General features: G+C 48.8%; 1 protein-coding gene and 1 long non-coding RNA gene across 2 annotated transcripts in view; one reads left to right on the top strand and one right to left on the bottom strand.

Annotated features, from left to right (window-relative positions):
• ANTXR1 (ANTXR cell adhesion molecule 1) overlaps window positions 1-13,043 on the bottom strand; it is a 126,481-nt gene extending 113,438 nt beyond the window's left edge. Inside the window, exon 1 of the mRNA XM_082230144.1 lies at window positions 12,562-13,043. Coding sequence (XP_082086270.1) covers window positions 12,562-12,713 — 152 coding nt within the window. The 5' untranslated portion in view covers window positions 12,714-13,043. The remainder of the gene's footprint in view (window positions 1-12,561) is intronic.
• LOC309536584 overlaps window positions 1-15,887 on the top strand; it is a 179,789-nt gene that overhangs the window by 62,901 nt on the left and 101,001 nt on the right. The window lies entirely within an intron of this gene.

Genomic DNA, 15,887 nt, shown 5'->3' with positions numbered 1-15,887 from the left:
ACCAGAGGCCTTTCTCCTGGGCATGGCCGGCCATTTGGTGTCAAAGAAAGACAGAACATTCTTTATGTATGCTACAACAGCAGCAAGAATACTCATCACAAAGTATTGGAAGACACAAGATCTACCCACCTTGGAAGAATGGCAGATGAAGGTGATAGACTATATGGGACTGGCAGAAATGACCGGCAGAATCTGAGACCAGGGAAAAGAGACAGCGGAAGAAGATTGGAGGAAATTTAAGAACTATCTTAAGAAACATTGCAAAATTAATGAATGTTAGAATGATGCTGGTTTAGAAATTAAGTGGATTACAGTTGTAAGGATTAAGTTAAAAGAAAAGAAAGGTTAAAAATTAGATAAATTTAAGGGTGAGGATTTGCTGAATTAAAATTTGAAATTGGAATGCAGAAAGGGGAGGTATGAGGCGGTCGGAGAAGTAAGTTATAAGAAAATAAGGGTTTGAAATTATACTTGTTCTTTTTTTTGTTTGTGTTTGTTTATATTGTTGTGTTTGTCTGTATAATTTGTGAAACTTTAATAAATATTTTATAATAAAAAAAAGAGAATTGAGTCCAGGAAAGAGTCTGCGCGTCTGTCAGAGCACCATGCTAGGCTCTTCTGCTGCGGGCAGCTCTATGCCATGAGTTCAGGGGTGACCGAGCCGGCCGGCTGGCCAGCTCCACCCTCCTGCGCACCTGGGACTGGGCAACAGGGGAGGGGCGCACTGGGCAGATCTTTGCACCCCAGGGCCACATATGCTTAAGCTAGCCCTAAGCAGGATTCTGCTTTGAAAGCCATCGAGCTTGGCTGCCATCACTGCCTCCTGTGGGAGCAAGATCCATAGTTTATCATTTATTGTAACTATTGATGCGTTTTACAGATTTTATATATGGATAGAGTTTTAATTCTATCAGTGTTTAACTGTATTTTATTGATTGATTTGTCTTATGTTCCTAGTGATTCCTGTTTTTATCTGTAAGCTGCCTTGAGTCACATCAGGGGAAAAGGCATAGTACTGTATAAATAAATATACCAACAACAATAAGGCTTCATTAAGAAGTACTTTCTTTGATCGGTCCTGAATCTTCTAACATCCAGCTTCCTTGGATAGCCACAAGTTCAAGCATTATGAAAGAGGGAGAAAGACTCTTCTCTATCCACCGTCTCCATGCCAGTCATAATCTTATAAACTTCTATCATGTCCCCTCTCTTACCTTCTCTCTAAACTAAATGCTGTTTTGACCCTAACCCTAAAAGCCACCCAGGTGTGGCCCTGAGTAAAATCTCCCAGAATATGGAGTTCTCACAACCTGGGTGCCATCACTGAGGAAGCCCCGTCTCAAGAATCCTTGATGACAGTTCAGTAATATGCCCATATTGTAAATGAGGCAGGACACCAGATGTCTTACTCTATTTACCGGCTGCCATTTGTGAATTTCTGGCTAAGGTAAGATTGGAAACAGGGGCAAAGGCTTCTGGACACCTTTCTTAGCCGCCTGCCTCTCAAAATTTAGTGTCAGAGAATGAGCTGCCCCCAGCCAGGATATTAAGAGTTAGGGGTGGGTAGGTGAGTGAGAAATGTGGTTCTGTTCACATTTTAATGCAAGTCTGCCTCATTTTGAATTTTCAAAACAATACGTGAACTGAAATGCAGCTGTCCTTCCAAATCCAACCTGCTCTGAATTTTGTGACGGAGTTCTCCAACCAAAACATATGTATGTTAAGGGAAAGTGAGCGTTGGAAGTGCACATGTCAGTGAAAATGACCTACAAAGGTACACTGAATTATGCAGATCTGCTTGCAAAAGAGTATAGAGATCAGGCAAAATTGTACACACAGCTACATGTGCTAAGAGAAATGGTGCACTAAAACGCTGGTGAAATTTTGGAAACATTGTCCAGCTGCTGAAAACTCCCTTTGAGTTATCCAAGGGTTATAAATACTGTTAGCTAAGCCAATGGATAACGGTAATAATTGTATTTGTTGGGTCAAACGTCCAAATGCCTGCCTACAGGAGGTCTGAAATCATTTTCTGGCGTTGGGTTGCTGAGGGTGGGACACTGAAAATTCCTGCCTGATCCTGGCCTCGGGAACTCATAGCAGTTGAGAGATCTGTCAAGGCAGCAGTTACTACATTTTTTCCCTTTAGAGAGAGGCAGCTGAGGAGCAGCCATTGCGTTTAGAGACACAGGTCTATTTTCCATGGTCTAGAGAAGGAATCCCTGCCCTGGTCCAGCCCTATAGAGCTCCCCGCTGCTCCGAACGCGCTCCCTTTTCGGCTCTGCTGCTGCGACTCAGGGACCCGCTAGACAAGAGGCTTCTGCGTTCTTGGTGGTTTGGAAGGAGCCTGTCTCAGTTACACACCACTTTTTAAATTCGCCACATAAGTACATCCTCCAGCTTTTCGTCTCCCCTCGGAACAAGAATCCAAACATCTAAAATTACAGCTCTTTTTTCCGTGAGACCTTCCCACACGCCTCCTCGCACAGGAAAGTGCTGCCACCGCGATGTTGAAGGCCAGCAGAAAGGAATTTAAATAAATAAATCCCCTTTCTTTGCAAGGAGGGCGGCTTCTTTCCCTTCTAGAGGCAAGAGTTGAAAGTAGAAACACGAAAAGAAAAAGAAAAAACCCACCAAAAACTCCCTCAGTTCAGAATCGCCAAGAAGGTTCACAAAAGGTCAACCAAAACGATCAAGTAAATAGAGGGACTCCCTGTCAGGAAACTCCTAGAGAAAAGGTTTGTAAAATTAAGCACGCACTGGAGAAAGAAAATAGTTTTGCCCTCTTTCATAAAACTAGAACTCCAGTGAAACAGAATGTTAGAAGATTCAGGACAGATTAAAAAAACAGTCCTTCCTCATGCAGCACATTGTTAAACTATGGAACTCACTCCCACAGGAAGCAGTGATGACCGCCAACCTAGATGGCTTTCAAAGAGGATGAGACAAATTCATGGCGGAAAATTTGATGGCTATTAGCCAGGATGGCTCCACAGTTGGAGGCAGGCAGTAACCTTTCTGAACATCAATTCAGAAGGAAACCACCGGAGAGGAGCGTTGCTCTTCTGCTCGAATCCTGCTTGTGCATATCCCAACAGAGGTATCTGGTTGGCCGCTGTGAGAACAGGATTCTGGACTAGATGGGCCACTCCTTATGTTCTGCCTCTTAAAACAGCTGGTCTAACCATGAGACTCTAACCTGAAATGGCCTCTCACTGCCTTACGAACTGCAGGTCTGCTCAGTATACTGTATGAATGGGCAAAGTCAAACCTGAAGCTCTTCCTTCTGGTGATCCTTCATCTTCAGAGCAAGCTTGGATCACACAGCCCTTCAAGAGGACAACAGTTCTCTGACAACCCTTCAAAGAGAGGCAGGGCCGGCCCAATACATTTTGCCACGCGAGGCGAACCCAATGGCCCCTCGACCACGTCTCACTCCTACACAGGGTCTTAGGCTACGTGCACCCTCACCAAAGCTGCTTCCAAGCTGCGGGCATGAGAGGAGAGGTGGGATCCATGCTCAGCAACTGGGCCAGGTGCCGTCCCTGTAGCCTCAGCCAAGCCTCTACGTTGCCCACCCAGTTCCTCTGGCACTGGCAGCGGCTGCAGCCATCAGCCATAACAGGGCACAAGCTGCCGCCATCTTGGACTGCCTGTGCAAGAACATTGTCTGCACAAGCGCATGACGGGGAGAGGGAAGCCAGTGCTGTCCTAGTGCTTACGCACTAACTCGGTTTGTTTATTTGCAGTTTAGGAGAATGCTCCAGCAGCTGCGCACACAAAGCCCCATTGGGGGGCAGGAGATGCAGCCATCTCTGCCACCAGCCAATAGCGGCTGGAAGGATCAAGCACAGGATTGTTGGGTGAATCCTTTTGGCGAGGGCGGTTGCCCCTCCAGAGAGGGAAATGAGCTAGGAACCTGATCCAAACCTGCCACCCCTCTCATTTTCCCCTGAAGCATCTGCCTAAACTTGGCTCATTATATGGTAAAAAAAAAGTAAAGTACCCCAGGACAGTTAAGTCCAGTCCAAGGCGACTATGGGGTTTGGGTGCTCATCTCGCTTTCAGGCTGAGGGAGCCGGCATTTGTCAACATACAGTTTTCTGGGTCATGTGGCCAACATGACTAAACTGCTTCTGGCATGACAGGACACTCTGATGGAAGCGCACGGAAAATGCCGTTTACCTTCCCGCTGGAGTGGCATCTATTTATCTACTTGCACTGGCGTGCTTTTGAACTGCTAGGTTGGCAGGAGCTGGGACAGAGCAATGGGAGCTCACTCCATCGCGGGGATTCGAACCGCTGACCTTCTGATCAGCAAGCCCAAGAGGCTCAGTGGTTTAGACCACAGTGCCATCCTGCGTTATGAAGCTGGCCATGAAAAGAGGATAATCATCCTGTAAAGGAGGACACATGGTGACTCCACAGCTGAGTGGCAGGAGGCAGACTGTGCATGATACAGGTCTGGATGATGAAGATCCCAAGGAGGTTATTTTTAGCGGGGGGGGGGGGGAGAATGAAAGAACAAAAATGAGGTAGCATGACAACAAAGATGAATGGAGGGACATGAATGAAAGGGGAACTCAATGCAGACATTCACAATCAGCTTCACAGAGTAGAGGCAGCTCCATTCACTGCAGTCCCAGATCTCACAAAAGCAGCTTTCAAATAGCCTCAAAGAAGTGACACCAAAAAAATTGCAGTTATGTGGCATGGAAAATGGAAGGATCATAAAACTGCAGGGTTGGATGGGGTCCAAAGGCCCATCGAATCCCACCCACTGCAATGCAGGAACAGACACATTTTAAACTCAAATCTGCCACATTCAGTGTCATTGGAGGGTTCACATTTGACTCAAAGATGTAGGATTTTTTTTTTAAAATGCCCAAGCCAAAATACTCATTTTTAAAAACGAAAACCCTGCTTTAGCCTCACTTGTGAAAGCACCGCTACACACAACAGCTACACTACCAGGTGGTCCAGAGTGAGGGCAGGAAACTCTGGGGTCTTCCAGATGTTGCTGGCCTCTTTCTCCCATCAGCCTCCACCCATCATGCCAAATGGTCAGGTGTGATGGAGGCTGTATAACGCCTGGAGGTCCACTTGGTCTGTATCAGCCTTCCCCAACCTGGTCCCTCCAGACGTTTTGGACTTCAACTCCCATGAGCCCCTGCACCCCATGGCTGTGCCAGCTGGTACTGATGGGAGTCTTCCCAAACATCTGGAGGTCTTCAGGGTGGGGGAGGCCGGTCTATAGCAATCAGACTGGGTTTTTCTTTTTTGTTTAGGCAACCCTATCCAAATTTATGAATCTTTGTTTTAAAACTGCTGGGTTTGTCCATACTTGGAAAAATTCTATGTCTGCTTGATTTCAAAGTTTGCTTTTATTGGTATTTTCTTGTATGTAATATTGTTTTATGCATACTGCCCAGAGGTGTTTTTGATTAAGGGTCATGTAAATCTTGCTGGTAAATAAACAAACAAACCAAACTTCTCTGGGCATCTCATATTAAAATATTGGAGAACCACATTAGAGAGTCCTAGAGCACTTTCGTGACAAAGGAGCGTTATGGCAGCAGCAGCAGCATTTGTGGATGAAGAGTTATCCACAGCTGGCAGAGACACACAGATGCAGGAGGAAATGGTAAACAAAAGGGTCAAATAGCATTTGCCATTTGACTCAACTGCTTGCCATTTCTCTCCCCTCCCCTCTCCATATTCCTGTCAACTGAAGACAGCCCTCCATGCCTCTGGTAATGCAGACTCTAGTCCCACCGGAAGCTGCCCTATTTACAAGAGGGCCTGTTTAATGAGCATTCGTTCTGATTCGTTTGAACACAAGAACGCCGGAAGAGGCTGCAGGATCAGCCCAATGACCCATCTGGCTCAGGATCCTCTTCTGACAGTGGCCGACCAGAGGCCTGTGGGAAACCTGCAAAAGCATGCTTTGAGCAAAAGAGCGCTCTCCCCTCCTGTGGTTTCCAGAACTTGTATTCAGAACCATTGCTGCCTCACAGAATTGGAGAGTTCAAAGGGACCCCAAAGATCCTCTAGACCAGTGATGGCGAACCTTTTAGAGACCGAGTGCCCAAACTGCAACCCCCAAACCCTCTTACCGTATTTTTCGCTCTATAGGACACACTTTTCCCCCTCCAAAAATGAAGGGGAAATGTGTGTGCGTTCTATGGAGTGAATGCAGGCGGGAGGCAGGCAGGAAAAGCCCCCAAAAGCCGCACACAAGCTCCACACGGCTCTTGCGGACTTTTCCTCAGGAGGGACAAGGGTCTGATGCAGCCAGTCAGTCCCTTCTCCCTCCTTGTAGAAAAGCCCACAGGAGCCGTGCACTCCTTAAAGGGTGCGAGGCTCCTGTGGGCTTTTGCAGGAGGTGGGGGTATTGCCATAGCCGCGCGCAGCCTCTCCCGGCTGGAGAGGTGACCCGCGGCTATGGCAACAGCCATATTTATTTATCACAAAGTGCCACCCACAGCGGAGGCTCCGCAAGGGAAAACGTGCGCCCTGGGGGTTGTGGCTTGGTTTTGCACACACACACCCGGCGCCGCATCCGAGGCGCTTCTACTCGGACACAAGTCCCAGGATCCACGCCCAGCCTCTGAAAACAACATGAGCACCTGCTTGGGGATAGCGTTATGTATCCAAATGGGACCAGTGCCCCACCTGGCCTTTCCCTTTGCGCCTCCCTGGCCACGAGGGCGCCTTCTCGGTCTGGGCATCCTGGGCAGAGCAGCTGAGCAAAAGGAGCACTAAAGGCACTGCAGGAGACGGGCCAGTTTGGGGATTTCGGCTCTTTGCTGTCCTGCCCTGCAGCATCCGAAACCTCAGCGCAATTGGTGCAATGAACTCAGGGCAAAGAATAGTTGCAAGCCCTGTTTTGGAGAGTTGGCACCCTGACGGGCATCGCATCCGGCTCCTTCCGCGCAGTTTCCTGCGCTAACCCACCGCTCACATGGCCCAAGTTGAGCTGAGGATTCGACGTGCTGCTCTTGCCTTCTGCCAGCTCTGTGCTGGGGGGACGGCGCATGTACCCACAGGGAGGGCTCTGAGTGCCCCCTCTGGCATGCATGCCATAGGTTCACCACCACTGCTCTAGACCAATCCATGGCAGACGGCCATTCAGCCTCTGCTTAAAAACCTCCAAGGAAGGAGAGCTCATCACCTGCCATTTGCCCAGAAGCCCTTCCACCCATTCTCCTTCCACCTCAGGCGAAGCGGCGGAGACTCTACAAACTGAAGAGGCAAAGCAAGGCCAGTGGCCCTTTTCCTCTTTGAAACCCATCAAAGTTGGTGACCATCCCTGCATCCTGCATGAGAGAGAGTTCCATACTTTAGTCAAAGGTAAAGGTAAAGGGACCCCTGACAGTTAAGTCCAGTCGCGGACGACTCTGAGGTTGCGGCGCTCATCTCACTTTACAGGCCGAGGGAGCCGGCGTTTGTCCGCAGACAGTTTTTCCTGGTCATGTGGCCAGCATGACTAAGCTGCTTCTGGCGAACCAGAGCAGTGCACGGAAACGCTGTTTACCTTCCTGCCAGAGTGGTACCTATTTATCTACTTGCACTTTGTTGTGCTTTCGAACTGCTAGGTTGGCAGGAGCAGGGACCGAGCAACGGGAGCTCACCCCATTGCGGGGATTCAAACCGCCGACCTTCCGATCGGCAAGCCCTAGGCTCAGTGGTTTAGACCACAGCACCACCCATAGATTGACTAATTGCTACACAAATAAGCCCTTTCTTTTACCTGTCCTGAATCTTCCAGCTTCCAAGGATGTCTGTGGGCTGTCATGTTATGACAGAGCAAGAAAAAAACCTTCCCCTCTCCACTTTCTCCAAGCCATGTATAATTTCTTTTTAAAAAAACATATTTTTATTAAAGATTTCTTGGTTGTTGTTTTTTCAAGTTACATTTTCTACAGATCAGGTTCATTTGTTCAGACATTAGTGTTATGTTAGGAACAAAAGGGGGAAAGAGGTGGAGGGGGGGCATGGTGAGTACACCTGGAGAGGGACACAATTGAAAATACCTGCACCACAGAAGACCCATTCCTCCCAAACAAACTGAGGGAAATCCCCACAACAGTAAACAGGTTCAACACAGACCATGCTTAAAGCATGGAAAGCAGAAGTAGGTAAACTGTCCCCAACCCCATCCCCACTAATTCCCCTGGCACGCCACCCATTATTCCATCAGGCAGCACAAAACCTCCAGATAAAAACCTGGCAAGCCAAAGGCTTATACCGCCTAACAGACTTCTACAAAAATAACAAACCCTTATCAACACAAGACATACAAGACAAACGAGAAGACACCCAAATGCCCTGGCTAACACACCACCAATTACATGCCCTCTTAAACAACCCAGTAGTAAAATCAGCAACAACTAGGCCCCTGACAACCTTCGAAAGTCATGTATAATTTTATAAACTTTCTCATGTGGCCTCTTCCCTAAGCCTTTAAGTCCCAAATTCTGCCACCTTTCTTCACAAAAGAGTTATTCCATCCCCGGATCATTTTGGTTTCCCTTTTCTGCACCTTTTCCAATTCTACGATATCTTTCTGGAGGTGAGGCGGCTTAGAGCTGCGCGCATTATTCCCCATGCAGCCGTACCATACTTATAGTCAATAAATGCCCTATTAATTGAGCAGAGTTACACCGGGCCCAGGAAGCGTTTTGGGTTCCCTGGCAGAGAGCGCATTCGGGCCCGACTCTGATCTCTCAGAAAGTGCGAGCAATCTGCAATCCTCACCACCCTTGTGGCCTTCCCTTCCCCATCCCATGAAACTTGGCACTCCGGAAGAAATATTAGACCCAAATTAAAGCGGCCAGCACAAGAAGCTGGAGGCAGCCCTTGCGTTTTGAAGCAGGAAACCGGAGCGGCTGTCTCCTCATTTTCTGAAGGGGCATGTGGTTTTGTTTCCCTCGGGGGTCTCCCTCTGCCCCAGTGGCCATTCTGGGGGCTCTCGGCTTGGCATCCTGGACCAGCAGCTAAGCTTGTCCACTTTGAGAAGCAAGCATGTGTTTGAACGCAGCCTGCAAGCAATTTCCCTCCCACTCCAGTTCTCCTGCCACCCCAGGCTGGGCGGCTGAGACCCATTGCTCCAGCCATTTCTTTTCTTTGGCTGTTCCAATGCCCTTTCTAGGCCAAAGGAGCCCAGGGTCTTGCCATATGGCTCTCAGGAAGCATTTTCAATGTGAAAATGGCCAGCTCAAGAAGAGCGCCAACGTGGAACGCGAGACTCACATCAGGAAGAATCCCAGCCTGCGGAGTCCCGTGGGTGATCGGGACCCATTTCCCTCCCTCTTTCCCGCTACTCTGCCAGCCTGGCCCTTCCTCGCTGGGAGGAGAATGTAAGAGCCCTCCGCTGTGCCACCCTAAGCTCTGACTTCGGAGAAGGGGCCAAATAAAAATGTGACCAATGAGATAGATTTTTAAAGGCTGGGACAGCAATATTATGGTCATAATATTGAATTCGATAAGTGGGAAAGATTACGGACAAAAACAATTAAATTTACTGCAGGTACAGCACTTAAGGAAAATTTAATGAAGATGATATAGAGATGGTATTTGGCTTAACTGTCAGGGGTCCTTTACCTTTATCTTTTTAAACTTGCTAAAATGTATAGAACTCAAGATAAGGCATGTTGGAAATGCAAGGAGAAGGAAGGGAATTTCTTCCATATGTGGTGGATGTGCAGTAAAGTTAAAGCCTACTGGGATATGATATATAATGAACTGAAAAAGATTTTTAAATATACTTTTATTAAAAAACCGGAGGCTTTTCTATTGGGTATTGTGGGGGAAGAAATTCCAAAGGTAGACTTAAATATGTTTATGTATGCTACCACGGCTGCAAGGACACTTTTAGCCCAGAAATGGAAGCAGCAGGAACTTCCAACTTTGGAAGAGTGGCAGATAAAAATGATTGAATATGCAGAACTGGCAAAGCTGACGGGGAAGATCCAAAACCAGCGTGATCAACTGTTTGAAAAGAACTGGAATAAATTTATACAATATATGAAAGAACATTGTAAACATTTGAGAACGTTTGCAGGTTTGATTTAAAATATTTTGTAATGATAATTTTTGAAACTGATTTACAAATACGAAAGTAATATTTTTTAAGTAAGAAGGTAAACAGGGTGATGTAGAAATGCTAAGAGGGAGGAAGTCGAGGCTCGGTATGAGCAAAGTTGCATGTGATGATATGATTTGATATGAATGTGATAAAGGAAAAATATGAAAACTTAATAAAAATATATTTTTTAAAAAAGACTGGGACAGCAAGATCTCCACAGTGAGCTTGCCCTTCTCAGAGTGCGCCCACTCCAGACCACATTGGAAAACCACAAGATGCAGTGTTGCATAGTGGTTAGAGTGTTGGACTTGGACCTGGGAGATCAGAGGTCAAATCCCCACTCAGAAAGGAAGCTCACTGGTTGTGACAATGGGCCCAGTCACTGCCTCTCAGCCTAACCCAGGGGTCTGCAACCTTTAAGACAAAAAGAGCCACTTGGACCCATTTCCAAAGGGGGAAAAAACTGGGAGCCGCAAAACTCGTCATTATAAAAATAACTTTTTTCTCACTTTTTTATTATTTCTTTGTTTGACCCCTCAGAATTACTCCTCCTCATAGAAATAAACATTAAATTAACAAGTTACCTTTTTTTTGTGTGTGTTCTTCACTCCCCTTCAAAACAGTGACCAGCGTACATGCCCCCTTTCAATGCAGTGACCAGCGTACATGCCACTTACAATGTAGCAGGCGGGCGAGTGGGACGGTGACGTCGGGACGGTGTGTGACTAACGCACGCACCGCCCCCATGCGACGTCACAGCCAGTACAGCGCCCGCCACAGTGGGGAGTGTCGGGGCGCACAATGCGCCTCCTCCCCTCGCTAGTATCCGCCCCGGAGCCGCGGCAAAGGTGTAAAAGAGCCACATGGGGCTCCGGAGCCGCGGGTTGCAGACCCCTGGACTAACCCTACCTTGCCAGGCTGTTGTGGGGATTAAATGAGGAGGGAGGGAGAGCCAGGTGTGCTACCTTGAGCTTCCTGGAGAAAAAGGTGGGGATTTATATTTATAAGCAACAAATAAATAAACAAACCTATTTTGAAACTGAGGAGATGCTTCATGTGTGAAAGGCTCTGCTCTTTGAGGAAGGAAAATTAAAACTTCCACAAGGCCCATGCCCAGCCTCTTGGGGCCGTGAGAGCAGCTTTTTGGATCCAGGCCTAGATGGGGCCTTTTGTTTGGGTTTTGCCCTCCCCATCTTATGACATGCCTACTTCTATTAATGTTGCCAAAAGTCCCGTCCCTCTATTCTCGGGCACCCGCACAGCTGGGCAAATATTGTAAACGCAACTGTAAGCCTCTTATGTAAACACAATGGCATCGAGTCAGCTGTGGGGTAAATAACATGAGTAAGCATTTTATATCATCTCTGGACACTATTAAGCAAGAGAAAGCAGCAGAGGGAGAAAATGTGCATTTCATTAGCTGGGAACAAAGAAAAAGTGACTCAGAGTTAAAGGGAGAGAAACGTACATGGAGGGGAGGGGGGAGAAAAGCCACAACAATTGCACTTTCCAACACATTGGCCAAATCGCAAGTTTATTCCTTAGAATCCAGAATCTGAGCATCAATTCACGAGAGGAAGGATAAGGTTCCTCTCCATCTCTCTTGGAGAAAACAGAGGTGGCAAAAACACCAGAGGGCAAAAAGGTAGCATCCCTTAGCTACTTCCTTTGCAAAGGTTTCCCAAACTTTGCTTTGCTAGGTGAAACACGGGAATCTCTCTCCCTTCAGAACGTAAGAAGATCCTGCCGGGTCCGGCCAATGGCCCATCTAGCCCAGTGTTCTGTTCTCGCAGCGGCCAACCAAATGCCCCAACAGGAAACCCACAAGCAAGAGCCCAAGAGTCCTCTTCCCTCCTGCGCCTTCCAGCAACTGGGATTCAGAAGCATCACTGTACCAACTGTGGAGACAGAGCAGAGCCATCCTGGCCAGCAGCCCTCAAAAGCCCTCGCCTCCTCCATGAATTTGTCCACTCCTCCTTGAAAGCCATCTAGGTTGGTGGCCATCACTAGTTCCATGGTTGGCCACACAGGGAATGGCAGAAGAGCGTTCCAAGGGGCAACCTCTGCACAAATCACCAACCCAATTGCAATCGCTGCAAAACGGACCTGCTACTGCTGCTGCTGCTGCTGTATACATTTCCCAAACCGAGATAAGCTAGAGCAATAAATGCAACAGGAACCTGGAAAGAGTCCTTGGGGGTGGGGGTAAAAGTAAAACCTCTTTCTGCTGGCCTTGGGACACCTGAGATGTGAGCTTTCAAGACCCATCTTATTTTTATGATTGAAAATTGCTTTACACGGTTTTCAACCTGCCCTGGGTGGAATTAATAATAATAATAATAATAATAATAATAATAATAATACTGATTAAACGGAGGTAGGGGTAAGACAGCTGCTGGCCTTTTGATACCCCTGAGCTCGCGGGGAGCCTGCCCAAAGCTCCCTCCGGGTCGCCCCCGAGAGCCACTCACTTGTCCAGGATGAAGTAGAGGTCGAAGCCCCCGTAGCAGGCGGCGCCGCCGTCCTCCCGGCTCCTGCCTTGCCCGCCGCAGGCGAGCAGCACCGTCGCGAAGAGCAGAGCGTGCCAGCCCCAGCGCGGGGGGCTCGGCTTGCGGGCAGCCATGGGGGGCAGGATCCAGCGAGCCCCGGGCCACTTGCGCGCCTCCTCCTCCTCCTCCTCACGCCCTCTCCATGCAAGGCTGCGCGGCGCCGAGACCCCAGGGAACGATCGCGCCCAAGGCAAAGAGGGCTGGTCTCCCCGTTTGCAGAAGATGATGCCCAGCGGGCTCGGCGCCTCCTCGCCTTTCAAAGGGGCTTCTCCTCGCAGCGCGCACAAGGCAGCATCGCCGCCGTCTGCAAGGCGAGAGGCGGCTTCCGGAGGCTTCTCCCCGGGTCTTTCCCTCCCCGGCTTTGCCCCAGATCTCGGAGAATGTGGGCAGGCTCTCCCTCCCCCTCCCCAGGATGGCTGCTCTCCGGGTGGGGGTGGTCCTGCCCCGCCGTCGAGCCCAAAAAGAGCCCCGACGGCGGCATCTAGCGGCCGAGGACGCAAGAAAACGCACAAAGGACGGGGCAGCGCGCAAGATCCGGGCGGGGTCAGGCTCCTGCAAACTCTGTTCGACGTGGCCTGGGGGGAACCTGCGGGCAGGATCCGAGCCCAAGAGCCCTCTGCCCTTCCTCCCGTGCTTTCCAGCAGCTGGTACGCCTCCTTTGGTCTCTCTTTTTTTTAAAAAAAACTTTTTTTTTTAAATTCAAAATTAAAACAAAACATATTATCCAGAAACATATCCTTATCCCCCCCATTTTCCCTCCCCCCCACCCTCCCACCGCACCCCCCCCGCTTCCCTCAGTTTCAGTCTTTGATTTATCTCAGAGTGCTGTTTTCTGCATGTTACACAGTTGTATAGATCCTCAAACTATTTAGCTGATTATCATCAATAAAAAGGGGAGGGGAGACACCTTGATCATGAAGGAGGTTTTGCCAGGGTGAGGCTCATCCATTGCCTCCTTTATTCTCTTATAATGACAAGGGCCAGAACTGAGTTCCAGCTGGGGGGGGGGGGAGCCCTGGCTAGTAGCCACGAACAGACCTCTCCTCCATTTATTTGTCGAATCCCCTTTTAAACTAAAGCCATTCAGGTTGGTGGCCATGCCTGCCTCCCGTGGAAGGGACTTCCACAGTTTAACAATGCCATTCAGGAGCTCACCAAGTTAGTGGCTAAATATCTCTATTTGGTTTTTTGCCATCGAAAATACACTGCAGACGTCTGATCTCCCTGGAGACCCAGAGATGTGATGATAGACTGCTCTGCCTCCTTTCTTTTAGCAAATGTTTTGTGCCGCTGGGGAAGTGGTAATTCTGTATTGATTTGTTTTGGATGTTTGTAGGTGATGCCAATAAAAAGTTTGATGGTGTTGATGAACAATGCCGTTAAGAAGGACTTTCTTGCACCAAAGCTGAGGGTCAGCGCTGCTTTTCTGCTCCATGTGTGGAACCCAGGGTGTGTGTGTGTGTGTGTGTGTTTTTAAAAAAACAACAACCCAAGCATGTGTTTCCTTACTTTGCAAAATTCGCCCTGCTGCAAAATTCGTTCCCGGTCATCATTCCAGCCTTCTCAGGTGCAATCTGCTCCCAGGCTTTTGGAAGGAGTGAAGGAGCGCGAGCCTAAGGATCGCCTGGTTTTAAAATGAAAACAAAACCCAAACCCACGCCATTCCCCCCCCCCGACATTTCTTGGATGCTCCTTTCGGGCCTCAGTGGCGCCTGCTGGAAATTGGGGAAGCGGGAAGAACTTCACAGGCACCGAATCTGGAAAGTTGAACAAGACGCAGCCCAAGGGAGCTCAAGGGCGACATCCAGCGGCTCAAGTGAAATTTGTACCCATCGCAGCTGACTGTGTGAACGTGTGTGTATCTGACATAAACATTGTCTATTGTATTATCATGGGTGTAGCTGGGGGGGCAGCTGCCCCCCCAATCAAATAAATAAATAAATAATACCTAACTGACCAATTGCCTCACAGATAACTCGCTTCTGCACCCCCTAACATAAAGCCTGCCCCCCACTCCATAAGAAAATAATTATCAAGCAAAATGGAAAGCAAATATGCTTACTCAAAAACCATTAGAGAAATGAGTTTAAATCTGGAAAAATGTTCCTAATGAACCCCTCGGTTGAATTTTTAAGTACAGTGGTACCTCGGGATGCGAACGGGATCCGTTCCGGAGCCCCATTCGCATCCTGAAGCGAACGCAACCCACGTACGTGCGTCTGTGCGTGTACGGGTCGCGTTTTGCTGCTTCCGCGCATGCACGTGACATCATTTTGACCATATGCGCGTGCGGCGAAACCCGGAAGTAACAAGCTCCGTTACTTCCGGGTCACCGCGGAGTGCAACCCAAAAATACTTAACTTGAAGCACATTTATCCCGAGGTATGGCTGTACTTTCTAATAAGATTATGGCTCTGTGCAGAGATGCAAAAGAAGAGGGCTGGGTCTGAAAACTTGTGGGTGGGTGTGGTGCATGATGTGAGTCTCTGTGATCCACCTGTTGCGTGTGCTGTGCATAAATTAAGGCTGGGTGCCTTCACTGGAAATTTTCTGTGCATCTTGGTTTCATGAATGGAGCTGTAGGTGCCTTAACTCTTCCCTTAACGAAATGTGGAGTTTTAAAAATCCTAGACAGAAAACTAACATCTCAGGATTGAAGCCTGGGCTGGAACACTTCTCCCAGAACCACTAGCTTTCTGTGTGCGGGGGGGGGGGAATGAATACAAATGATGAGTATAAAACACCAGCAGGACTGTCTTTAGCATATGCGGTGCCAGGGTGCAAATATCCACTCAGCGTCCCCAAACTACCACGGATAGTGGGGGGGGGCGAAGCTGCGCACTGCCAGCCACTCTCCCCCATGCCGCTGCAAGAGAGCAATCCCCACAGAGGCTTGGGAGGGAAGCTGCGCGCCCACCAGCCATATAGGTAGCGGGTGTCACATTCTGGTTCACGGGCAATCAAAGTCCCAGCTGGGGACGTCTGGACCGGGGGCAAGATGGCGGGGTGGAAGCAGGAACGGGAGTCCAGAAGCCAGGAGTCAGGAAGCCCAGAGTCAGAGGGTCAGAGAGCCGGGAGTCAAGAAGCCAAGGGTCCGAGGGTCAGGAAGCAAGGAGTCACAAAGTCAAGGGGCCGAGGATCAAGAAGCAAGGAGTCACAAAGTCAGGGGTCCGAAGATCAAGATGCAAGGAATCACAAAGTCAGGGGTCTGAGGATCAAGAAGCAATGAGTCACGAAGTCAGGGGTTT

The sequence above is a fragment of the Podarcis vaucheri genome (assembly GCF_965113315.1).
Source record: "Podarcis vaucheri genome assembly, chromosome: 7".
NCBI lineage: Eukaryota > Metazoa > Chordata > Lepidosauria > Squamata > Lacertidae > Podarcis > Podarcis vaucheri.
Note: the sequence above shows the minus strand (reverse complement) of the source record. Positions and strands in the feature narration are given on the sequence as shown.